At 47.9% G+C, this 25182-nt stretch overlaps 1 protein-coding gene across 3 annotated transcripts; it reads right to left on the bottom strand.

Moving 5' to 3' along the window:
- Positions 1-3109: 3109 nt before the first annotated feature.
- On the bottom strand, positions 3110-21839 carry LOC142495832 (semaphorin-4C-like). 3 transcript variants are annotated; one of them, XM_075601858.1, is made up of 27 exons: positions 21635-21839; positions 16328-16459; positions 15650-15801; positions 15380-15442; positions 14849-14947; positions 14476-14572; positions 13824-13940; positions 13344-13495; positions 12827-13002; positions 12293-12437; positions 11199-11421; positions 10886-11001; positions 10566-10723; positions 10408-10475; positions 9970-10121; positions 9720-9782; positions 9201-9299; positions 8830-8926; positions 8179-8295; positions 7686-7837; positions 7185-7354; positions 6639-6783; positions 5381-5603; positions 5060-5175; positions 4808-4965; positions 4650-4717; positions 3110-4343 (listed from the first exon to the last, which is right to left on the bottom strand). In XM_075601858.1, the coding sequence occupies exons 2-27, from the start codon at positions 16416-16418 to the stop codon at positions 4021-4023; spliced, it is 3540 nt and encodes a 1179-aa protein (XP_075457973.1). In that variant the 5' UTR covers positions 16419-16459; positions 21635-21839; the 3' UTR covers positions 3110-4020. The 3 variants fall into 3 exon arrangements, 1 of the variants encoding a protein (XP_075457973.1); XR_012801827.1 differs by having other exon boundaries at positions 4263-4343; positions 4650-4731; XR_012801828.1 differs by lacking the exons at positions 3110-4343; positions 4650-4717; positions 4808-4965; positions 5060-5175 and adding an exon at positions 6454-6542 and having other exon boundaries at positions 5469-5603.
- Positions 21840-25182: the final 3343 nt, after the last annotated feature.

Raw genomic sequence — 25182 nt, 5'->3', positions numbered from 1 at the left:
GCGCAGCTCGATCGCGGGTACTGAACAACCCGACGGCTGCTCCCAAGGGTGGGGGCTGGAGCAGGGAGCAGCGCGGCTTCTCCTGCCTGCGGCCGGTTGCCGGGGACGCGATCGGGCCGTTGCTAAGGCCGCGATCGCGTCTCTAAGGTCCCGGCGGCCGCAGAGCAGGGCGCCGCCGTTGCGCTTCAAGTCGCGCATGCGCAGTGATCGCGCGAGGGCAGGAACAGCTCAGGAAGGGTTGCGGCGGCCATTAGGGGTTAGTGTAGGCAGAGGGGAGGAACGCACGCGGCCCCAATGTTATAGTAAGGGCCTCGGGACTACAATTCCCATGAGGCATAGCGAGGCAGGCACCAGGTGCTTGATAGGAGCCAATAGGGCTGCAGGACTGCCCTGGAGGAAAGAGATACATTTTCCCGGGCTTTGCATGAGTCACGTGAGTTGGAGCAGCGGAGCTGAAGGGGAAGGAAGGATGCAGGGAGTGAGTGCAGCTCCTGCATCCTGATAGGTACCCTCACCCTCCAGGTAGGCCCCAACTCCCCACCAGGTTAGTGGGTAACTGATAAGGGACGGCCCTAGATAGGGAGGTCGCCCTTAGTGTATGTAAGGTGCAGGTTTGGCAGTGCCACAGCGGGTAGTGCTGTGCGCACTGGCAAATAGGCACAGTGTGTGCAGTGTGTTTGCTGCGGGTTCCAGGTTGCTGTGTTGAGTGTTGTATGTGACGCTGCGTGTACTGAGTGCAGTGTGTGTGCAGCGTGTGTTACTGTATGCAGGCTGACTGTGAGAACTGTGTCGGCTGCAGGCGTGTTAGTGTTAGGATTAGTGAGTTAGGAGCTAGTGTAAGGGAGGATTGGGGACTTGGGTAGATAAGGGAGTGGGGCAGGTTATTAACCCCGCAGGCCCTAGGAGTTTTCCACAAGCCATCCCAGGTTGCGGTTCCTCAGGGACAGGCCCTAGGTTAGGGTTGCTGTCACTCTAGAAGTAGTTAGGCAGAAAGCTGATAGCGGCGGTTGCTGTTCCCATGCGGTTGGTGTTGCCGTGATCGGTTGCAGTTCCCGTGGAGTGGTGGGACCCTCGTTGGGGTCCACCGGCAGAGTACCTGGAAAGGATCAGACGGACGTCTGACCCTTTGAGAAGAGTGTTGCAGGCCCGAGCATCGGAGTGCTCGGAAGGTATCAATATTATATGTGCACCAACAGGCCTAGAGGTTTTAGTGACTGCGCAGTCACCCATTGACTATCTCCGTAGGAGTACGGGACCTTGGGTGTGGGGGTTTCACTGGACACTGGGTGGGATCACCTAGTGTTGGGGAAACGTCCTGCGAGACGTCACGGGTAGTGTCTCCTCGTGAGAGGGACACAGGTTATGAGGATATGTAAAGGCGATGATATGTTCTATGTTCGAAGTAAATTCCTTAGTTATTATATAATCACTGACTGTGTGTGTGGTTTCTAATTGGGTTCCTATGTAGGGTCATTCTACACGTCCATAGAATCCTACATAGGTGGAGGCGCTGTAAAAGAAGATTCGTTCCAGAGGATTCACCCCAGGCTCTCATTAGCGGAGGCTCAGACCTCCTGTGAGCCTGCAGGTATACGCACCACACCGGTAACACTACATGTTCTACTCACCCACACTATATATGAGATTGGGTGGGGTGGAATACCCGTTACATACTTTTATTCATTTTGGGTAAAACGTTACCTGTTGGAGACTGCGCTGGATTTAAATGATTGATGCGCATTGATGCGGATACCGGATTGGCTGAAAGAGATACTTATTGCCTATGATTTGCCTGCTTGTTGTAAGTAGGAAATTGTATTGTGCAGCGTGTTTTAAAGTAGAGAAATACAGCGCAATTGTCTTTGTTCTTTGTATTCCTCAGGCAGAAATACCAACTTCTGCAGGAACTGAAAGGATTTTCATTCAACAATTCAGGACTGGTTTTCAGCAACACACTGAGACCGAACCATCAATAAGAACTAGTTTTCGATCATTTTTGGAACGGGTATTGTTATTTTTGCGAACCCAAGTGATTTAGAACGGCGCTTAAGACATTAAATGCAAGTGGGAAGATGGTGAGTGATCTAATAAATTAAATGTAAGGTGAATACAGACAAAAAATCTCAACCTCCAGAGGGAATGAAAATATTGGGGTAGAGGCCCCCAATCAGCCAGTGCTACAGAGCTTAGTATTAACCCACTTTTTGAATAGAAATAGATATGTCTTACTGCACTTGAACCGGATCACAGGGTGTGATAATGCATGCTTGAGGCTGTAGGCATTTAACCCCTAGATGGCATAAGGTCTAGCAGAGATATGTAGAGTTGTAAGGGGGAAGTCCTAGAACCCCCCCAAGACCTCTCCAGTCTCTCTGAACTAAATAAACCTATGTGCCTGGGGCAGCTCTCATGGGGCAGCGATTGTACTCACATATGAAGGCCGGTTCTGTGTGCTCCTTTGCTGATGTAGTGGACAATGTAGAAAACGCCTGTTCCGGTGAGGAGAGGCAAATCAGCGGGCACCACGATGCAGGAAGAAAAATTGCTGAAGCTGGACTGTGCTGTGTACGAAATCCTTTATTGTAGCATAGATAAAAAGAGGAGGGGAAGCATACCCCTGCACCTCTAACACGTTTCACCCAGTAATTGGGCTTTCTCATTACTGGGTGAACCGCGTTAGAGGTGCAGGGGTATGCTTCCCCTCCTCTTTTTATCTATGCTACAATAAAGGATTTCGTACACAGCACAGTCCAGCTTCAGCAATTTTTCTTCCTGCATCGTGGTGCCCGCTGATTTGCCTCTCCTCACCGGAACAGGCGTTTTCTACATTCTCCAGAGGGAATGGTACAAATTCCCTATAACAAGTGAATGCGTCCGAGGATTGAAGGGAGCATATATCCGGAACACCCCAAAATATAAAAGAGAAAATTCTAGTGCAATACAGCCATATCAGTGTTGAATTAAAGGATAGATTTTGGCTCTTATGGAGAACCTACTTACAAGAGGTAGGATATAAACCAGCAGTGACAGAAGACCGTCTGACAGCGTACTCCAACAGGTGAGTGGATCGTAGTATGTCTCAGGGAGAAAAAACAGAGAGGACTCCTAGTGCAGACCAGTAAACAATTTATAAAAAACTAATAAAACAGCAGCAGCAAAGGTACTTACATGGTGTACATTTAATAAAGGCACATAAATAGTACGGTGATCTGTAGGGTGACGCCGTAGAGGGTAAGTGGTATCACATCTGTTCCGTGCTTTCCCCGTTGGTATCTCGCTTCGAATGGCGTTCTACGTCACATCCGCCGGTGTCCCAGATACTTCCGGATACTCGGAGGGGCGGGTATGCAGCGACGGGTCCTCACGGCTCAGGAAACAACAGCTCTCTCTAACAGGCTTGGCTCTACGCGTTTCGCTGATCCCAGTCAGCTTCGTCAGGGTGTTATTTTTGCACCAGGGACTTGGTTCTGTTTGTTTTCATATTGTATATAGCAGATTTTGTAAATACTTATCTTTGTGTCCCTTAGGCTACCATTTCTGTTGGAGGATTGGATTTATAATCCACGCATCAGGATTTAGTCTTACACTTTTGCTGATGTAGTGCCACTCAGTGTTTAATATTTAAATTGCACAGGGACTTCGTTGTAGTATAAAGCTTAGGTATTTATATTGTAGTTTAATTTATCCATTGATATTACAATACGTTAGGCACCGTCACCCCACTGTTTATTATTAGGTGGAGCAATTTTTGTATGTTTTAATTAGTCGTAGTTTGTATTAGAGCCTCGCACACCTGCCAGGTGCAAGCAGGCTGGAGAGTGGAGGGGAGGGCAGTTGTTTGCCCGGGATAGCATTGCCAGAAGGGGAGATAGAGCTGTGCTGTTCTGGCACAAGGCGTGACCCGGTATGATCTTCAGGGAGCAATCAGAGTAGTAGGAGGAGGGGTCCCACAGCTTCTCTTCGGAGTCCGCGCTTGGCTGGCACTTTGGGGTCTTCCACTCCTAGATCTATCACCATCATTCACACCAGGCCAAATCCGTCCATGGGTGCTTGAGACTCCACGCTGTGGGAAGAGGCACTGATCACATTGAGCTTGTATCCCTCCATAGCTATGCGAGTGCCATGCTCCACTGAGAAGCAGTAATAAGAGCCGGAGTGATGGGGACCAACTCCCATGATGACCAGCGCCTGCTGGATAACGCCAAAGAGCACAGAGTCACCCTCCTGCCTCAGATCGCGCCCGTTGAAGGTCCAGCTGGGCTGCGCCAGGTTGGTGGTCAGCTGGCACGGGAGAACCACGTTGGTGCCAATGACCACAGTGAGGTTCTTCAGAAGGGGTTTTACTACAGGAGTGGAGAGGAGAGTCAGAGCCATCGAACTGCTTTATGTAAATACACCTGGGCAGAGCACTATATGCACAGTTACATATAATCCACTGGCAGTGTTCTTGTGTGATAAAATGTATTAGCTACTGTCATGGTAAGCTCATCTATACAGTTAGTGCGGTGCAGTGGAAATACACATAATTAGTATTGTGTTCCTGCAGACAGAGGCACTACATACAAGTATTAGAGTGCATGCAGGGAGTTGGCAGTCTGCGTGGCACAGTGTTAATTTTAGCGTTGCACAGTGTGTGGTGATTGTCTTACCGGATTTTACGTGGTGCACCTCACACAGGGAAGGGTCTGAGCCTTGAACATCCTGGAGAGTCACATACCTGCAGAGTACACACTGCATGTATTCAGAATTTCATAAAATACTCTGATCACTCACACATACAAATCTATCACTGTTAACCCACACTTACCTGGAGAACTCATGAACATGCACACAGCGGATGTTTTTAATGTTCCAGACACAGTAGGGGTCTTGGGCAAGCAGGCAGTCATCACAGGAGCGATGCTTGTTGCAGTCTGCGAGGGGAAGCTGAACTAGCTCAGAAATGGAGCCAGTGAAGAGGAGACCCTGCGAGAGAGAGAGAGAAAGAAAGTCAGAAAGAGGACACACTGCGGGTATATGGAGGAAAAGGAGGTAGGGGTCTGGTGTGACAAGGTCTGACCTTGCGAGGCGAGAGGACCAGGCTCTGCACGGGATGCGATTTGTCGAACACCTGAAGCTCCTCAATTACATGTACATCGGCACCCAATCTGACAGCTTTAATCAGGCAGCCGTCCCCTGCAAGACAGACAGTTGTGAGACACCCAGCAGAAACACCCTACTAACACACTGGGAGTCAAGATAAGATACAAAATACACACATGAAAGGATCAATACAGACCGACAGTCAGACACCTGTACGAACACAGAAGACCTAACCAGAAACAAGGAAATTGAGAGATTGCTCCAAAAGATCACCCACTCCTTCCCAGCGCCCACTGACCAGTTCCAATGAACATGACATCATATGTCTTCCCGTCCAGCCCAGTAACCCTGTGCACTGCCAGCTGTGTGAATTTTGCTCCCTTCCTGACGAGCAGCGGGCGTCCGTGGATGGGGAGCACATACTCGTGCATCAGCGGGTTCATCCTGGCAAAGTTTAGGGTGTTGTCGGGGAGCTCTAAGGAGCTGAAGACGTTGCGACGTCTGTGCCAATCGGTGATACACTGCAGAGAGGAGGAAGGATTTACTTCAATGTCATCGCAGCATTAAAGGATTACTACCAAGGGTCACGTTTCTACCAGGGATCCAAAGACCAATAATGGTAATCACAGTTATATGGTTATCAGTCCCATAGCATTTTAACGCAACCTCATGATCTGCTGCACACACACACACACACACACACACACCTGCATTTCCATGTACTCCTGTCTCTTTGGGTCTCTAAACAAACGTGTTAGATCACAAGCTGTTCTGGTTAGGGACTCCTATTCCCCAATATTTACTTTATTCTGTACCTATAGAAATCTTCTCTGTATCATGGCTTGACCAACTGTACATAAGTAAAAAGAACACAGATCGAACTACTCAAAAAAGAGCAATTAGTGTTTCCATTCTTGACCTATACCCACTACAAGTGTACATTTGATTTTGTAGAAGCAGATTACCATTTTTAACGAGCGTGCTCTCGAACCTCCACCTTTTATAGCTTCTCAGAGACTGGAATTTCCAGGCTTCAACCAGCCCTCAGTAGCAGATCAGAATATCATTATCCATTCACTATAGATCTATTGGAGTTCTGCATGCAGGATTATAAACGCCTCTACCCAACATTACCGACACTTGGATGTTTTAAAGAACAAGGTAATTAGAACACACGTTACTAAGCCCTCCCTATAATCTATATGACTTGTTGGTTATAGGGATTCATGTTAAATTGGACAAGAAGCAAAAAGGTGACACAACGAGTGCTCATGTGCAGGTCATTACCCAGAATCCCTGGCTGCAGTGAAAGCATTGTAGGTTAAGAGCTAATGGGGAAAGACAGGGTTGCTGACATGCAAATTTTCTCACAAGTGGTATTATTATTTGCTGTACAGGTCTAAAAACATTGCTGCCCGAGAGCTATTCTGTTAATTTAGAGTCTTCAGTCTGAGAAGAACCTGCAATACAAGGAAAGGCTTGTGTCCACATTAACCATGTGTAAATACCCACCCGCTGTGCCCCCTCGCTCCCCAGGAATCAGTGATCACACTCACAGAGCCAGGTCTGGGGCTGGGCACCGGGTCGGAGAACTGGCCCCACTTCTTGGTGTGCTCATGGTATTCTTTGAAGGGTCCATCAAAAACTCTCTGAATGTCCTGGATGGAGTATTGACACACAGCAGAGATGGCGAAATCTCCCCTGAGAGAAGCAGAATGTGTTAGCAGAGTTAACCAACATCACTGTTACAGAACCTTCTCATGCACCCCCATTTAAATACACCCATCGTGTCACAATAATGTGACGCTCTCCCACTAGTTTGTCATTTCAGAGGAGTATCGATGTAACATGATATTTGTAGATTCCCATAAAAATGGCCGACATTGTTTAAGGGTTCAGAAAGACGCACCCCGTTACAAGTCTGAGTTTACAATGAGTTTTATGCTATGTAACCGCTTTGCTGCAAGGGGGGGGATACAGTGTGCTGCAAAAGGGTTAATACCGCAGCTGGATAGGCCGCTAGGTGGGCCTGTATTCACTAACCCCTTCACTGCCATGACTGGGACAACAGAGCATAGCCCCAGTGCATGCCGGTCACTCACAAGCGGGCCTGGAATATGGCAAAGAACTGAGTGGAGCGCAAGTTGTCACCACGCAGCGTGAACACGGACTGGATAAGGTTGAAGTGCAGCTCAGGGATGGAGCAGACCAGACGAGCCTTCAGGAAACTAGTCCACTTCCTTTGCAGGGTTCGTGAACCCCCCAAGTCACCCTACGGGAGAGGGGGGGGGGGGAGTCAGAAGGACGGAAAGCAACCTCCTGCTACCACCATCCCTTCCCGCACCAAAACTGCCATCTCTGCATCAGTTCAGCACCCCCAAAACCATGTCCCCATTCCGCCCCCCTAACCCTACTTACTGTATGGTTAAAACACAAGCCAAAATAATGGGATATGGATAAAAAAAACAGATTGTGGGTGCACACACACACACACACACACACACCCAATATCCATTACTATGAAGAAGTCTTTAGAATGTAAGTAGCCTCAGTCCACAGATTGCAGTCCTGTCTGCACACAGCCGAGGTAGAAGGACCCTCACCTTGCAGACTCGTGCCACACGGGACACCACCTGCTCATTGTAGCTGTCATATTCAATAGCGCGCTCGGTGAAGAAGAAATAGATCTTGTCATCATCACCAAAGTCACTGCTTTCGATCTCCAGGATGTGAGAGGAACCCACAAAGTTTGGCTCTTAGGGGGAAGATCGAGAGACTGGTGTAAGAGCTCCAGTTTGAGATGAGGAGTGGAGGGGGTAAGGGCAAGCAAGTTTGCCGAGAAAGGGAGAGAAGAAACAGAAAGAGGGTGCAAGAGAGGAGAGAGAGCAAAGGCACAGCGTCGGGAGAGGTGAAGTGAACCCAGGGGGATGGGACAACCGAGTGCATGGGATGTGGAAAGGGAGGAAGAAGGATGAAAGTGTGGGATTGGATAAAGAGCCAGCATGGAAAAAGGGGAGAGCCTAAGAGGAGAGAGGGGGCAATGGGACAGAGCATGGAAAATGATCTGGAGTAGTCAGAAGCGACATTATAGCTCACCATTCAGCCACGACGCTTGATACTCCGTCCTAATGTTGTGGTGCTGCCCCAAATGGCGCTGTATCACTGCCTCCGTCCCCAGGAAGTTATTCAGTGTAGCAGAGTACAGAGCCCCGTCTGCAACACAAAGAATGCAAGGAGTCAGAAAACCGCATAACACAGGTACTGGGCCAGGCTGAGAGGCTACCACAAAGCCCAACACAAGTCCTGGGCCTGGCTGAGATGCTACCACACAACCCAACGCAGGTCCTGAGCCAGGCGGAGATGCTACCACACAACCCAACACAGGGCCTGGACCAGGCTTAGATGCTACCACACACACACAACCCACTTGACTTTCAAATGCACCTTTCTTTTTAAGCAGCTCCTTCACAATAGCTACAGGGATTCTTTCCTTTCACAGTACTACTAGAGCACTAAGGGGATATATAGGGTGTAAGTTTGACCACTTTCAAAATGGCAGCTTTTCCCACAGAAGTAACATTAGTCAAATTTGTCAACGCAGGATATTTTTATGAGAGCTTGGAGATTTCCTCACAAACCTCATTTCTTTGCAATGCACTGCAGGCCCCTCCAGCTATGAAGGAGTTAAGCAGCACAGCTTGACAGACATCTGCCCTGACCCCAGCGAGACAAAGGGCAGGTACCCACCTACAATAAGCCCAGTGTGTCCCTTAAAGGGGTCATAAGGACACTTCCCCCTTCCGTCTTCCATGTTTTCCCTGTCCAGGGTGAATGCCGGCACCTCCTGTAGAAAGAGGGTGAGACGGGATGGGTCACCAGCAGACAAAGTGCAATGGTACTAGGGGGGACAACGATGAGTATTACTACTTTCTTACTAACCAAGAGTAGTTATTTTATTTACAAAACCTACACTACCTGCTCCTTCAGAAAGAAAAAAAGGGATTTAACAAGGGTCTCTCAAAGACCGATTGCAGATCGTGATTTACAACATGTTCCTGAAAGGAGGAGAAGGCTTCAGAAACTCATCACTCCCCCCCTCAATATCAGTATATACTCACAATGTAAGTGCACTTGGGCTGGAAAGCATAGGTTCCACAGGTGATTAGGTGAGTCTCGTTATACTCTTGAAGGAACAGGATGTAGTTGAAACATTCGGTCTACAACAGAGAGACAGGATGCGGGTGTTAGAAACCGACCGCCCAAAATACAGTCTTTCAGCCATTCCATCAGTGCATTGAGAGGTTAGATACAGCAGCATAAAGCAGTATAAGCAACCACTATACTTATTGCACATTACTACTGTGCATGGAGGGGGTGGGGGCAAAAAGGGTGTATACAGTACTTTATCCCACACCTTCCACTCTATTCCATATGTTAATTCCTTTCCTGGAACCCAGTACCTTTTCTGTTTTCCAGGTTTTTGCAGAGAGGTGATGTGGGAAGACACAAATAATCCTGTGGTCACACAGCTCAATCTCTGGGGCAAACTGCTGCACATCCCCACTGCCTCCATTAATACTTGTGTTGACCACAGAGGGGTAATAATAGGCCCCTCCCAGCCTTCTCCGTCCACATACCTGATTGTTCTTTCCCTTCTGGACACATTCTGCCTTCTTATCTCCCGGAGTCTCCCAGACAATCTAACAAGGCGCAGAGGAGTAGCAGGTAATTACATAGGCCAGACATGCTTAGCACAGTGTGTGTATATAATAACGGACAAGTGAAAGTGTATAGGTTTGAGATATAGATATATATCTCTGCAATGTGTCTAGGAGTTTGCACACGTGTGTGTATATAAGAGCAGAATGTGCATATTGGCTCCCTCACCGCAGGTCTCATTTCCTTGGTGATGTTAGAAATGTCCAGACTGAGGATAACCTCCCGTGCACCCACATACAGAGCACCCCGGTTGTCATCCAGTGTCAGCGTCATGTAGTGTGACGTGCCAGGACGCCAGAACCGACGCACGTCTGTCACACCTACAACACGTGCGAGAGAAAATGTTAGGTGCCACCCGCACAAGGTCAAACACATCAAACTCTTCAATGCTTGAGATCTGCAGAACATTACTCCAGTAACCACTTCAAATCCTACAAACATCGAATAGCACAGTGATACATAGACAAGTAGGCAGCGCGACAAATCACACACGGTTAAGGAATCAGCAGAATTGTCTCTGCAGGCTGCTCCCTGATGCATCTCCTGGCGGTCATGTAACGCACATTGTTAATTTTAGCGTTTCACGGTGTGTGGTGATTGTCTTACCAGATTTTACGTGGTGCACCTCACACAGGGAAGTGTCTGAGCCTTGGACATCCTGGAGAAGCACATACCTGCAGAGAACACACCGCATGTATTCAGTATTTCATAAAATACTTTGAACATTCACACATACAAATTCACCACTGTTAACCCATGCTTACGTGGAGAGCTCATCAGCATGCACACAGCGGCTGCTGTTAATGTTCCAGGCACAGTAGGGGTCCCGAGCAAGTAGGCAGTCATCACAGGAATGATACTTACTGCAGTCTGCGAAGGGAAGCTGAACTAGCTCAGAAATGGAACCAGCGAAAACGAGACCCTGAGAGAGAGAGTGAGAGAGAGAGTGAGAAAGAGAGAGAGAGTGAGAAAGAGAGAGAGAGAGTGAGAAAGAGAGAGAGTGAGAGAGAGAGAAAAAATCAGAAAGAGGACACACTGCGGGGATATAGACCGAAAAGGAGGTAGGGGTGTGATAAGGTCTGACCTTGCGAGACGAGAGGACCAGGCTCTGCACGGGACGCGATTTGTCGAACACCTGAAGCTCCTCAATTACATGCACATTGGCACCCAAACTGACAGCTTTAATCAGGCAGCCGTCCCCTGCAAGACAGACAGGTGTGAGACACCCTACTAACACAGTGGGAGTCAGGATAAAATAAAAAATACACACACGAAAGGATCAAAACAGACCATCAGTCAGATACTGTACCTGTACGAACACTGAAGACCTAACCAGAAACAAGGAAATTGAGCGATTGCTCCAAAAGATAACCCGCTCCTTCCCAGCGCCCACTGACCTGTTCCAATGAACATGACGTCATATGGCTTCCTGTCCAGCCCAGTAACCCTGTGCACTGCCAGCTTTGTGAAGTGTGCTTGCTTCCTGACGAGCAGCGGTCGTTCGTGGACGGGGAGCACAGACTCATGCATCAGCAGGTGCCTCTTGGCAAAGTTCAGGGTGTTGTCCGGGAGCTCCAAGGAGCTGAAGACCCTGTGGCGTCTGTGCCAATCGGTGATACACTGCAGAGAGGAGGATTTACTTCAATGTCACTGCAGTATTCAGGATTACAACCAAGTGGATCTACCAGGGATCCAAAGAGCAATAATGGTAATATCAGTTATATGGTTATCAGTCCCATAGCACTTAAACGCAACCTCATAATCTGCTGCACACACACACACACTTACTTAACCTTGCCCAATAAAAACCTGCATTCCCATGTACTCCTGTCTCTGTGGGTCTCTAAACAAACGTGTTAGATCCCAAGCTGTTCTGGTTAGGGACTCCTATTCCCCAATATTTACTTTATTATGCACTTACAGAAATCTTCTCTGTATCATGGCTTGAATAATAGCTCAGTAAGGCATGGTGAAAAGTTAGCTCTCTAAAAATAAAATAGTTTTATTTATAACTGTATGTATGTAAGATGAACCAGATCGAACTACTGCCACTACCCAACATTACTGACACTTGACTGTTTTATAGAACAAGGTAATTAGAACACGTTACTAAGCACTCTCTATACATCTACAGTATATGACCTGTTGGTTATAGGGATTCATGTTAAAATGGACAAGAAGCACTAAAAGGTGACACACCAAGTGCTCATGTGCTGGTCATTACCCAGAATCCCTGGCTGCAGTGAAAGCATTGTAGGTTAAGAGCTAATGGGGAAAGACATGGTTACTGACATGCAAGTGTGCTCACAAGTGGTATTTTTATTTGCTGTACAGGTCTAAAAACATTGCTGCCTGAGAGCTGTTCTGTTAATTTAGAGTTTTCAGTTTGAGAAGAACCTGCAATACAAGGAAAGGCTTGTGTCCCCATTAACCATGTGTAAACCCCCACCCGCTGTGCTCTCTGGCTCCCAAGGAATCAGTGATCACTCACAGAGCCAGGTCTGGGCCTGGGCACCGGGTCAGAGAACTGGCCCCACTTCTTGGTGTGCTCATGGTATTCTTTGTAGGGTCCATCAAAAACTCTCTGAATGTCCCGTATGGAGTATTGACACACAGCAGATACGGCGAAATCTCCCCTGAGAGAGGGAGAGTGTGTTAGCAGAGGAAACCAACATTACTGTTACAGAACCTTCTCGTACATTCCCATTTAAACACACCCATCGTGTCACGAAAATGTGACGCTCTCCCACTAGTTTGCCATTTCAGAGGAGTATCGATTCGACATTTCTAGAATCCCATAAAAATGGTCGACATTGTTTAAGGGTTCAGAGAGACGGCCCCTATTACAAGTCTGAGTTTACAATGAGTTTTATGCTATGTAAACGCTTTGCTGCAAGGGGGGCTAAGGTGCTGTGAAAGGGTTAATGCCACAGCTGTATAGGCAGCTAGGTGGATCTGTCTTCACTAACCCCTTCCCTGCCATGAGGACAGCAGAGCATAGCCCCAGTACATCCCGAACACTCACAAGCGGGCCTGGAATATGGCAAAGAACTGCGTGGAGCGCCAGGTGTCACCACGCAGCGTGAACACGGACTGGATGAGGTTGAAGTGCAGGTGCAGCTTAGGGATGGAGCAGACCAGACGAGCCTTCAGGAAACTGGTCCACTTCCTCTGCAGGATTCTTACTCCCCCCAAGTCACCCTACGGGAGGGAGGGGGGGGGTCAGAACGACAGAGGGGGGGGGGGTCAGAAGGACAGAGGGCAACCTCCTGCTACCACCATCCCTTCCCGCACCAAAACTGCCATTTCTGTGTCACTTCCGCACCCCCAAAACAAGGTCCCCATTCCGTCCCCCTAAGCCTACTAGAATACATTACTGTATGTAACACATGCCAACATAATGGGATATGGATACAAAGACGAGGTTGTGGGCGCACACACACCCAACATCCAGCACCATGAAGAAGTCTTTAGACTGTAAGTAGCCTCAGCCCGCAGATTGCAGCCCTGTCTGCACACAGCCGAGGTAGAAGTTCCCTCACCTTGCAGACTCGTGCCACGCGGGACACCACCTGCTCACTGTAGCTGTCATATTCAAGCGCGCGCTCGGTGAAGAAGAAATAGATCTTGTCATCATCGCCAAAGTCACTGTTGTCACTCTCCGGGATGTGAGAGGAACCCACAAAGTTTGGCTCTGAGGGGGAGGGGAGGACAGAGAGACTGGTGAAAGAGTGCCAGCTTGGGAACAGGGTAAGGGCCAGCAAGATTGCCGAAAAAGGGAGAGAAGAAGCAGAAAGAGGGTGCAAGAGAGGAGGGACAGCAGAGACCGAGCGTTGGGTGGGGAGATGTGAAGTGAACCCAGGGGGGTAGGGCAGCCGATTGCGGGGGATGTGGAAAGAGAGGAAGAAGGATGAAAGTGTGGGATTAGGTAAAGAGCCAGCATGGGAAAAGTTGAGAGAGGGGGCAATGGGAAAGAGCGTGGAAAATGATCTGGAGTAGTCAGAAACGACAGTATAGCTCACCATTCAGCCACGACGCCTGATACTCCGTCCTAATGTTGTGGTGCTGCTCCAAATGGCGCTGTATCACTGGCTCCGTCCCCAGGAAGTTATTCAGCGTAGCAGTGTACAGAGCCCCGTCTGCAACACGAAGAATGCAAGGAGTCAGAAAATTGCATGTCACCATCGTGGTGATAACACAGGTACTGGGCCAGGCTGAGATGCTACCACACAGCCCAACACAGGTCCTGGGCCAAGCTGAGATGCTACCACACAACCCAACACAGGTCCTGAGCCAGGCTGAGATGCTAACACACACACACACACACACACACACACACACACACACAACCCACTTGACTTTCAAATGCACTTTTCTTTTTAAGCAGCTCCCTCACAATAGCTGCAGGGATTTTTTCTTTTCACAATACTACTATAGCACTAAGGCGATATATGCGGTGTAAGTTTGACCACTTTCAAAATGGCTGCTTTTCCCACAGAAGTAACATAAGTCAGATTTGTCAACGCAGGATATTTTTATGAGAGCTTGAAGATTTCCTCACAAACTTCATTTCTTTGCAATGCACTGCAGGCCCCTCCAGCTATGAAGGAGTTAAGCAGCACAACTTGCCAGACATCTGCCCTGATCCCAGCGAGACAAAGGACAGGTACCCACCTACAATAAGCCCAGTGTGTCCCTTAAAGGGGTCATAAGGACACTTCCCCCTTCCGTCTTCCACGTTTTCCCTGTCCAGGTTGAATACCGGCACCTCCTGTAGAAAGAGGGTGAGACGGGATGGGTCACCAGCAGACAAAGTGCAATGGTACTAGGGGGGACAAAGACGAGTATTACTACTTTTTTACTAACCAAGAGTACTGTTATTTTATTTATAAAACCTACACTACCTGCTCCTTCAGAAAGAAAAAAAGGGATTTAACAAGGGTCTCTCAAAGACCGATTGTAGATTGTGATCTACAACGTCTTCCTGAATGGAGGAGAGGGCTTCAGAAACTCACCACTCCCCCCCTCGATATCAGTATATACTCACAATATAAGCGCACTTGGGCTGGAAAGCATAGGTTCCACAGGTGATTAGGTGAGTCTCGTTATACTCTTGAAGGAATAGGATGTAGTTAAAACATTCGGTCTGCAACAGAGAGAGACACAGGATGGAGCTGTTAGAAACAGCCCGCCCAAAATACAGCTTGTTCCATCAGTGCATTGAGAGGTTAGATACAGCAGCCTAAAGCAGGAAAAGCAACCACTATACTTATTGCACATAACTGCTGTGCATGGAGGGGGTGTGGGCAAAAAGGAGGGCAAAAAGGGTGTATACTTTATCCCAAACCTTGCACTCTATTCCAAATGTTAATTCTTTTCCTGGAACCCAGTGGCTAAGTACCTTTCCTGTTTTCCAGGTTTTTGCAGCGAGGTGATGTGGGAAGACACAAATAATCCTGTGGTCACACAGCTCAATCTCTGGGGCAAACTTCTGCACATCCCCACTGCCTCCATTAATACTTGTGTTGACCACAGAGGGGTAATAATAGGCCCCTTCCTACCTTCTCCATCCACATACCTGATTGTTCTTTCCCTTCTGGACACATTCTGCCTTCTTATCTCCCGGAGTCTCCCAGACAATCTAACAAGGTGCAGAGGGGAAGCAGGTAATTACATAGGCATGCTTAGCACAGTGTGTGCATATAATGGGTCAAGTGAGAGTGTATAGGTTTGATAGATATATAATATATATCTCTGCAGTGTGCGCAGGTGTGTATGTATAGGTATGCCTAGGAGTTTTCACATGTATGTGCATGGAAGAGCAAAATGTTCATATTGGCACCCTCACCGCAGGTCTCAGTTCCTTGGCGATGTTAGACATGTCCAGACTCAGTATAACCTCCCGTGCACCCACATACAGAGCATCCCAGTTGTCATCCAGTGTCAACGTCATGTAGTGCGACGTGCCAGGACGCCAGAACCGACGCACTTCTGTCGCACCTACAACACGTGCGAGAGAAAATGTTAGGTGCCACCTGCACAAGATCAAACACATCAAACTCTTCAATGCTTGAGATCTGCAGAACATTACTCCAGTAACCTCTTCAAATCCTACAAACATCGAATAGCACAGTGATACATAGACATGCATGCAGTGCAACAAATCACACACGATTAAGGAATAAGCAGCATGAGCCCTGCAGGCTGCTCCCAGCCGCATCTCCTGGGGGTCATGTGACGCGTCGCTGGCTGCGGTGTCACAGGAGGACATTAGGTATAATTATAGTGACATCATCCCTCCATGGAGAGCAAGGCACACACAAACAGGTGACATTAGCCATTATGAACATAGCCTCAGCAGAAATGCACTGTCAAGCACAGTCACCCAGATGGGCACCCAACCAGACAAGGGACAGTGACAAGGTGGCAAGGTGATACAGCAGTGCCATGCTCAGCATCTCTGCACAGCCTTGCAACGCCGCACTGCAGCAAGATCAACAAGGGAGCAAGCAGGACCCACACTCACCAAAGTACCGCACTGTTTTCCGTGGCATCAAACTCCATCCTGGAACCCCGACTCTCAGCAGCAGTACCACAACATAGAACCACTGCATCATCACCCGGTGTCCTGCATTCAGCCACTGCTCACTGGAGCCTGCTGCAGGAGAAGGGAGGGTCAGACAGTGCAAGTTCTATGCTCTGTCTGGCCTATGTTCTGAGAGTAACCTGAAACTGAACTGATCTACTGCATTTATTCCCTCACCTACTGTCTCTGTAAGTCTCCCAATATGACACTTAGATTGTAAACTCTCCGGGGCAGGGATTTCCTTTCCCGGATCTATTAATTGCACTATAATTCCCTGTACTGTATTGTTGCTCTTGTAAAGCGCCAAGTACAGCTGTGGGCGCTATATAGAGATATATAATAATTAACAGTGCAGCCAGCCTTCCTAACCAACCCTGCATCCAGACTCCTGGTCCTAGCAGCCAAGTTCCCTGTACAATGTGCTGCGAAACGGCTTCCCAGTGCTGGAGAAGAGATCTGCTCCATTCAGATGAACAGGCACAGTGAAAACTGCTTCACAGGGGTACAGGGAACCATATAGCCCACTTACTCTATGAAACAGATGTGCATCTTTTTACCGGGATCATTCATTGAGCAAAACAGGTAAGTGAAATAAATTGTAAATTTATTCGCATGAAAAGGCATACATACATTGAAACACAAAATACAGGCAAAAAGACACACTTACTTGGGGAACTGCGGTAAGAAACTAGACTTTTCTAGTTGCAGGGTGCCTGCTTCAGCAAAAGGCTAATGCCTGTTCACTCCACGTCACAGGAATAAGCCTGGAACAGGTAACTTTACTCCTCAGATCCTCGGCTTTAGCTAGGAATCCCTAGCACCTCAATGCCCCTGGGAAACCTTACCGGCGCTTCACTGGACTAGTTCCAAGGTTATCTATAAGTCTGAAAAGACTGAGAAACACTGAGACACACTTAGCTCTGAGTGCGGTAGCCCCCTTTGTAGATTACCGTGTCCTATGTTTTAACATGGACTCAAGCATGGGAACCTTTCCCACCAGCCAATCAGAGCAGGGCTCATCTGACTGATGATGTCAGGGAAAGGGGAGGGCCAACCCGTATCTTACTCATGGCCATCTGCGGGGAGAGGCTCCAGGGTTTGAGTCAACCAAAAGGGCTTTTGGGGCCTGTTCCTCTGCCCCTCCTTTCTACCAAATGGCCAGATACCTCTGACATCCTGGGTCTCCTTTGAGCCCAGGTGGCTAGGCAGACATCCTATGCAAATGCTTAGGCTGACTGCATGGATTTTTATACATACCGTATAACACCCTATAAACCATACTTTAATAAAGTATAAACCTTGGGGAACCTTATATACGTGTGGGAAATTAGTTGGGGATATCTGGGCTCGAAAACCAGGAGTCTGGGTGACACAGTGCAGCCCCAATGTGATTTACCCCGCTAACCCACAAATAGTGCCTGCACGCCGGGGAGAATCAGGGGACCACCAGTAGCTGTGCCCCCCGAACTCTTGCAAACAAAAGGAATACATTTTCGTCCAAATATCCCACTTAAAATTTACACTCCCAAAATCTGGAGTTTCTATGACACAGGGAACCCCAAAAGACCCTAAACAGGCCAGGTTTGTCTATACTTTACAGGGGACTGCCCTAGCCCACAAACCCAATACAGGTTCTGGGACACCTTTAGCACTAACAGGGGTAGCCCTATGTTACCTAGGGATCCCCGCAGCTACAGGAACACTTTTCATCCCTGTTCCTCATTTTACCTTTCTGGCTATGCTGAAGCAGGGAATCCTAGTGTTGAGTCGTGCAAGCGTTTTCATGGGAAGATATTGCCGGACAATGTGCCTACATGTATCCAAGAATCAGGCATCATTCCTGGGTACATTTTTGGGGTATCTAGCAACTCTGGACCCCGATTATATGACAACAATTCCTCCGCAAAATCCCCCTTGAAACTCATGCCCTAGCAATCTCTGCTCTCTGACATGTTTGGAAAGATAAAAACACAAAAAATATCTTACATAGTTACATAGGTTGAAAAAAAAACGTACGTCCATCAAGTTCAACCTATGCTAAATTTAGACAACAGATACTTTATCATATATCTATACTTACTTGTTGATCCAGAGGAAGGCAAACAAAAAACCCCAGAGTCATATTATCCAATGATATCTCATAAGGGGAAAAATAAATTCCTTCCTGACTCCAAGAATTGGATTAATCCCTGGATCAACATCCTTCCCATGTATACTTATTTGGTATATCCCTGTATACCTTTCCTATCTAAAAAGATGTCCAACCTTAATTACATTTAATGCATTGCAAAGATACATTGTTACTGGGCTCAAGAGCTAACCCTCTAGAACCCATATATACGGATCAGGGTTAACCATTCATGGGCTTGATCTTCATTGAGAGTCTGGTTAACCCTTTACTGTCACAACTTATAGTAAAGACAGTTACATGGGTAAAATAGACATTGTACTGTATAAATGAGATATTTTACATGTATACACAAGATAGGTCGAGACAGATCTTTTCAATTGATATTATAACTTCCTTTTCGATCAGGGTGAAGAATGGAAAGCACGGTATAAGGTTTTGGATAAACCACAATTATAATTTTTGGGGTAAATACACGCTTCCTAAAAACTCAATTCTGATCTCTCCAACAGGTCGCAACAAATTCTGTGTATACTGTATATTTTGTGATACTTGTCGGACTAAGGCTTGTAATACAGTGCGCGTGTACATCAATGAAAATTGGCTGTGTAAGGCAGACGCTTGAATACTTGGGACGTGCGTGCACACGGCCGTGAACGGTGGCGTGGTAGACCAGAGAAAATACAAGAAAATTGTATTTTCGCACTGTTGCTGCGCCATGTGACACTATGAACCTGAAAGCTGAAACAAAGTATACCTCTAGAGCAGGTTTCCCAAACTTTTTTTTCCGTGACCCGGTTATTTTTTAACTTCTTTTTCGTGACCCACTAAAAATTTTATCGCCTATACTGGCCTATAGGGCCTGCACAGACACCCACAGCCACTGATACACACACACACACACACACACACACAGACACGCAGCCACTGACAGCCACGCAGCCACTGACACATACACACAGCCACTGATACACACACATGCAGCCACTGACACACACGCAGACACACACACACACACACACACTGATACACACACACAGAGACACTGATACACACACACACTGATACACACAGACACTCATACAGATACACACAGATACACACACACACAGACACTGATACACACACACACACACACTCGCTCTCCCCTATACGCACACAGACACAAACAGTGAATTACAGGCAGCGACGGATGTGAGTGACTGGAGGGGGGGGGGGGGCAGGGACACTTGGGTGGGAGAGGGGGGGCCGGGCCAGGGACACTTGGGTGGGATGGGGGGGGCAGGGACACTTGGGTGGGAGGAGAGGGGGCAGGGACACTTGGGTGGGAGGGGGAGGGGGCAGGGACACTTGGGTGGGAGCGGGAGGGGGCAGGGACACTTGGGTGGGAGCGGGAGGGGGCAGGGACACTTGAGGGGCAGGGACACTTTGGGTGGGAGGGGGCAGGGACACTTGGGTGGGAGGGGGCAGGGACACTTGGGTGGGAGGGGGAGGGGGCAGGGACACTTGGGTGTGAGGGGGGGCGGGCCAGGGACACTTGGGTGGGAGGCAGTGACTGGGTGGAGTGACACCTTGCCGCCAGACGCTTTCCCCTGCTGCCCCCGATATCCCCTGCTGCCCGGGACGGGAGGTGGGCTTGGGGGCATGGGAGGTGGGCTCGGGAGGGGGTGCCATGGGAGGTGAGCTCGGGAAGCTGGCACGGGGAGAAGCGGGCCACAGAAGGAGCTGGTAGTTCCCCCTCTGTCCCACGTAACGTGCGGGCCGCAGAGGAGCTGGTACTTCCTCCTCTGTCCCACGTTGGGAGCGGGGGGAGGAAGGGAGCGGGCCCTGCTTGCCCTGCGCAAGCGCGCGGGACCGCGGGGGGAATCGCCGCCATTTTTTAAAACTTGAGCGGGGGGGACGGGAGACACCGCGTGGCCAGCCTCGCTGCGACCCGGCAATTTTGGTGCCGTGGCCCGGTGCCGGGTCACGACCCACCATTTGGGAAACGCTGCTCTAGAGCAACTAAGATGAGCTCACGGTGCCTGCTACGCAACGTGCGCGCTTACGTGCGCGCATTTGGCACTCTTTCATGTTACTGTATGCAAGTTTTCAAACAATCGGCCGCGACCCAACTCCTGCAGCTAGCGTACAGATCGCTGGGCTGCAGGAGTGCGCGGTGGAGGTGCGCATGGAAGCGCGTGGCTGAAGCAGGCACCATGAGCTCGGCCTAACTCACATGCAGGGCCATGTGCTAGGGGTTTCACGTTAGCACTGCCTGCTATTGCCATGACTTGCTACACACACAGAGGGGAGCCCCCGCACTGCTAAACGATAGGAGTGAGGTGCTTTCTATGTAGGGTGCAATGGCAAAAACTAAGAAGAAAAAGAAACCTAGTGAGTGAGCACTCAGTCACAGAATATGTAATATGATTGTATGTTAAAAAATCATTTATTATCATCTAACAAATATAAAATAAAGGGATATAAAATAAACAGTAACTGTAATCAGAATAACATTGTTGTAAAAGCTCTGTTGATTAACATATGAGAGATATGACATTAGGTCAAAATCTCATGCTATGGATAACAGCCTGATAGAAATAAGGGTTAATATTGTTCACTGCTGTAATAACTACCTTAATGGCCAGTGATATATGTGGGTAAATAGGACCCAACTAGCTGACGGCTAAAATATATCAAAGTGGCCTAAAGATACCCTAAATGATGGTGAGTAACCGCAATTGTATAACCTAGTGAACCTGCAGAGATGTCCCTTTATGGGGGCATACAGTATAGCTGCTATTTCATCAATAGGGATACACTACTGCATAGGGTAAGTGTAGTGAGGTAGTTAATACATGTAATAATCACAAAGGGATCCGCAAAACACACCTATAATGAACCAAGGTGTCTTGCATATGATAATATCCCTGTACAAGAGAGGAGTGTCATTAAGGTAGTTATTACAGCAGTGAACGATATTAACCCCTATTTCTATCAGGCTGTTATCCACAGCATGAGATCTTGACGAGACCCCGGGACTGAGGTGGAAAGGAGTAATACCACACACCTAGCAGTAAACGGGGGCACGGCCAGAGTGTGGAAGTAGCGTAGATGGTCAAGAATAGAATGAGTACCGTACTTGCCAGCTCCAGCGTAGAAAGGTAAAGTCCGTAAGCCAATGGTCGTGGGATGGAGAGAGCAGCGTAGTAGAGTGTCCGTAAGCCGTGTCCAAGGGATATAGAAGTCTGCAGAGTAGTAATGTCCAAAGCCAAATCCTAGGGTTCCAGAGAGCAGCGTAGTAGAAGTCCAAAGCCAAAGGTCGATATCCAGGGAGGTAAGCAGTATATCCAGGGACAGGAATAGGAACTGAAAGACAAAAGGGGCCAGGCAACAGCAGACAGCACCAAGGTACAGAAGCTATGCAGAGCAAAGAGGAAATGGTGAGGGGAGACTAAATAGGGGGCTGAGACCTATCAGAGGAAGGGGAGGAACGGAGGAGTGGCCCAAGGGAGGACCTGATAGGGGAGAAGTGTCTGGGAGGCTGGGGCCAATCGGAGCAAGGGGTGGGAGGGAGGGAGGAGCGGCCCGAGGGAGGACCTGATAGGGGAGAGGTGCCTGGGCAGCTGGGACCTGTCAGAGCAAGGGGAGGAGTGGAGGAACAGCCCGGGGAAGGGCCTGATAGGAGAGAAGGGCCTGAAGGGCGGACCTGACGGAGTAGGGGCAGGGAAGAGAATGATGCGCGCGCCGCATCAGAGGAGGCGGAGTCAGGCGCCCGTCGCCAGCAAATTGAAGCCTGGGTCCGCGCGCGCCCATAGGGGTGACGCGCGCGACCCGGAAGTGCTGGGAGCAGCCGTGGAGGGGGCCGCACGGAGTGAGGCACGCCGCCGGGTAGCCTGGGTGGCACGGAGCAAAGGTAAGGAGGTGCTAGAAGCGGGTGTACCCGCAGCGCAGATCCTTACAATTACTTCCTGGAAAAACATTTTATAAATAAAATAAATAAATATAACACTTCTACCATTTGTTAATGTTGGCCTGATAAATGAAGGCATTTTAAAAACAGTCTCACATTCGGACCCAAAATATTCCACCCAGCACAAGAACGCAATCCAGTTGACTTTGACACAGAGCTGCAGGGATTTAGCATCATAAAGCCACAGTGATCAGGGCTGAGTTTTGTGGCAGCTCCTGAACAAGCGAAGCGTCTATTTACATGGCTCTAATCGTCTACTGCACCTTCTCTCTCCTACACAACAATTAAAGATATTACACCTTCCGTTCTGCTACACCACAACATGCAAATAATCTAATGTGCACCCTACAACATGCACATATTCTGCAGAACACCCTATTAATCTGACGCAATAATAATAATACAGATAATGCTCTGCGTCATTTTACCTGCTCTCGGGGATCCAGACCCTGCTCTATACACGCGGGGTCCGAGTCAAATTGCTGTGTAGAAAATTCCACTTATCCTGTGTATAAATCCCAGACACATTAACATCCAGCACACTCTGCGGACTGCACAAGAGCCTCCACTTATCCTCCGTGCACAGTAACCTGCAGCACTATGTACACTGCCCCCGATGTGTGGCACGGGAGCCAGAATCCACTCCTTGTGATGATGCACAGGTCCTTGTGCAGAGAGTACAGCTTTGCGATATACTTGCAATGTGCAGTGTTTCCCAGTCCAGTTCCCGATGCAGTGATCCCTGTATCTCCCAGTGCACTTGATGCACTGTAATCCCTGGATCTGGTCCCCCTTCACTGGATGCAGTGATCTCTGGGTCTCCCAATGCAGAGGCACACACACACAAAGATTGCGATCCCTACTCAGCCTCCTCCTCTCCTCTCTTCTCATCTTTTCTTTGCCTGTTTTTTCTCTCCCTTATATTCCCACCTCCTGACTTCACGCTGTGGGGGACGGGGGAGGCCTGTCTGGGGGATCCTTAAAAAAGGTCAGATTTCCGTGCATTGGAACATTAAAGGTTCCTTTGACCCTGGTGACCCACATGGACAGGGGTCAGAGCCTCGCCCAGAGCCCCCCAGGGACACGTGGTGCCGTACTCTGTTGTTGTACAGAATGATAGTGATAAGACATACCCTGTTGTTGTACAGAATGATAGTGATAAGATGTACCCTGTTGTTGTACAGAATGATAGTGATAAGATGTACCCTGTTGTTGTACAGAATGATAGTGATAAGATGTACCCTGTTGTTGTACAGAATGATAGTGATAAGATATACCCTGTTGTTGTACAGAATGATAGTGATAAGATGTACCCTGTTGTTGTACAGAATGATAGTGATAAGATGTACCCTGTTGTTGTACAGAATGATAGTGCTAAGATGTACCATGTTGTTGTTCAGAGCTGTTTTAATACCAGTTTTTACTAGCTTTTAGGGACCTTGAAAAAGGATCTCCTTAGTGCTCCTGCATTAGGATTGCCAAATTATACATTGCCTTTGTAAATCTTTTGTACACGCAACCCAAATTACTAATGCCAGATTAATCAAGTATGAGTGCTTACTAACTGGCACCGACAATGTCACAGTCCATCGGTGCCCCCTATTATTCTCAACAGATTGTTTTTAAGGCAAAAACAATGTGTTGAGAATAATTGGGGGGTGAGGGGGGCACCGATGGACTGTGACATTGAGAAGAAAACAAAGGTAGGACAGCGGACCCATAGAAAACTGTAGGAACTCACCAGCAATTGAAAAAATAAAAAAACTATTTATTAAATTACATAATAAAAAACAAACAAATGGCAAAACAGACAAAATATCTCCACCCACGCGTTTCACACCAAACGGTGCTTTCTCAAGGAGTACAGAGGTAAGAAGAGGTGGGTTTAATTTATACCTCTCCTTTGGGGTCAGAAACATCTGAACATCATCATTTAATCAATTGAAATACTGACAACCCTCAGTGTCAAGCTCATTTATCTAAGGCATTTGAGATGGCTAGTTTCGTTTAATAAGAGAATAAAAAGGTGTATTACTATTTATTTTGTTAATCAATCCATACAGTATAGCTAGTTGATTAAATTATATATTAAAACCCTATTATAAATAGAAAGGATATGGAGTTAATCCAACTTACTCTATATAACAAAATAGATAAAGGAGCATGACAACCACAACCACAAAATACACATTTGTAACTATATAAAGAGAATAATTGTAATTCAAAACATAATAAACATAATGCTGTTTCAAAGAACCATAACATTGTTGCTGTTGTTGAATATAGGAACATTCTGTTATGATACATAGCCAGAACAAAGATCTCCTAAGAGGAAAAGAACACATACTGTACAAGCAAGAGACAAGGAATATATGATTATTGTACTGTTGCGGCCCCTTTTATTCTCCTACATCCCTGAAAAAATTTGGGGATGTTTTCCGTTTGTCACGCACTTTGCCGCGCGTCAGCCACATTCACTAGACAGCGCTAATAGCGCTAAACAATGAAAACGCCCGCAGCGCCTAAAACATCCGAAAACATGCCGCATCTGCCCGCGATTTTAAAAATCACAGGGAAATGGCCGCAGGAGGCTAAAGGCGGCCGCCACTGTACTCTTCAATGGCAATTAGTCAAAATGGAAAAAAATATGACTATTTGAATACTGAAAAAATAGCATAACCACCATATGATCAGAGATATACATACATTTAT

Source organism: Ascaphus truei, chromosome 5 (genome assembly GCF_040206685.1).
Source record: "Ascaphus truei isolate aAscTru1 chromosome 5, aAscTru1.hap1, whole genome shotgun sequence".
NCBI lineage: Eukaryota > Metazoa > Chordata > Amphibia > Anura > Ascaphidae > Ascaphus > Ascaphus truei.
The sequence above is the reverse complement of the archived record's forward strand: the minus strand, read 5'-3'. Positions and strand labels throughout refer to the sequence as shown.

Bases quoted from the DNA above. Each gene is read 5' to 3' on its own strand.
- LOC142495832 (XM_075601858.1), bottom strand. From the start codon at position 16,418: ATGATGCAGTGGTTCTATGTTGTGGTACTGCTGCTGAGAGTCGGGGTT. The intron at 11,422-12,292 runs GTGAGTGATCAC...TCCTCTCTGCAG, and splicing joins CCAGGCCCAGACCTGGCTCT to TGTATCACCGATTGGCACAG. The intron at 8,927-9,200 runs GTGAGTATATAC...CTCTTTCTACAG, and splicing joins AGCCCAAGTGCACTTACATT to GAGGTGCCGGCATTCACCCT.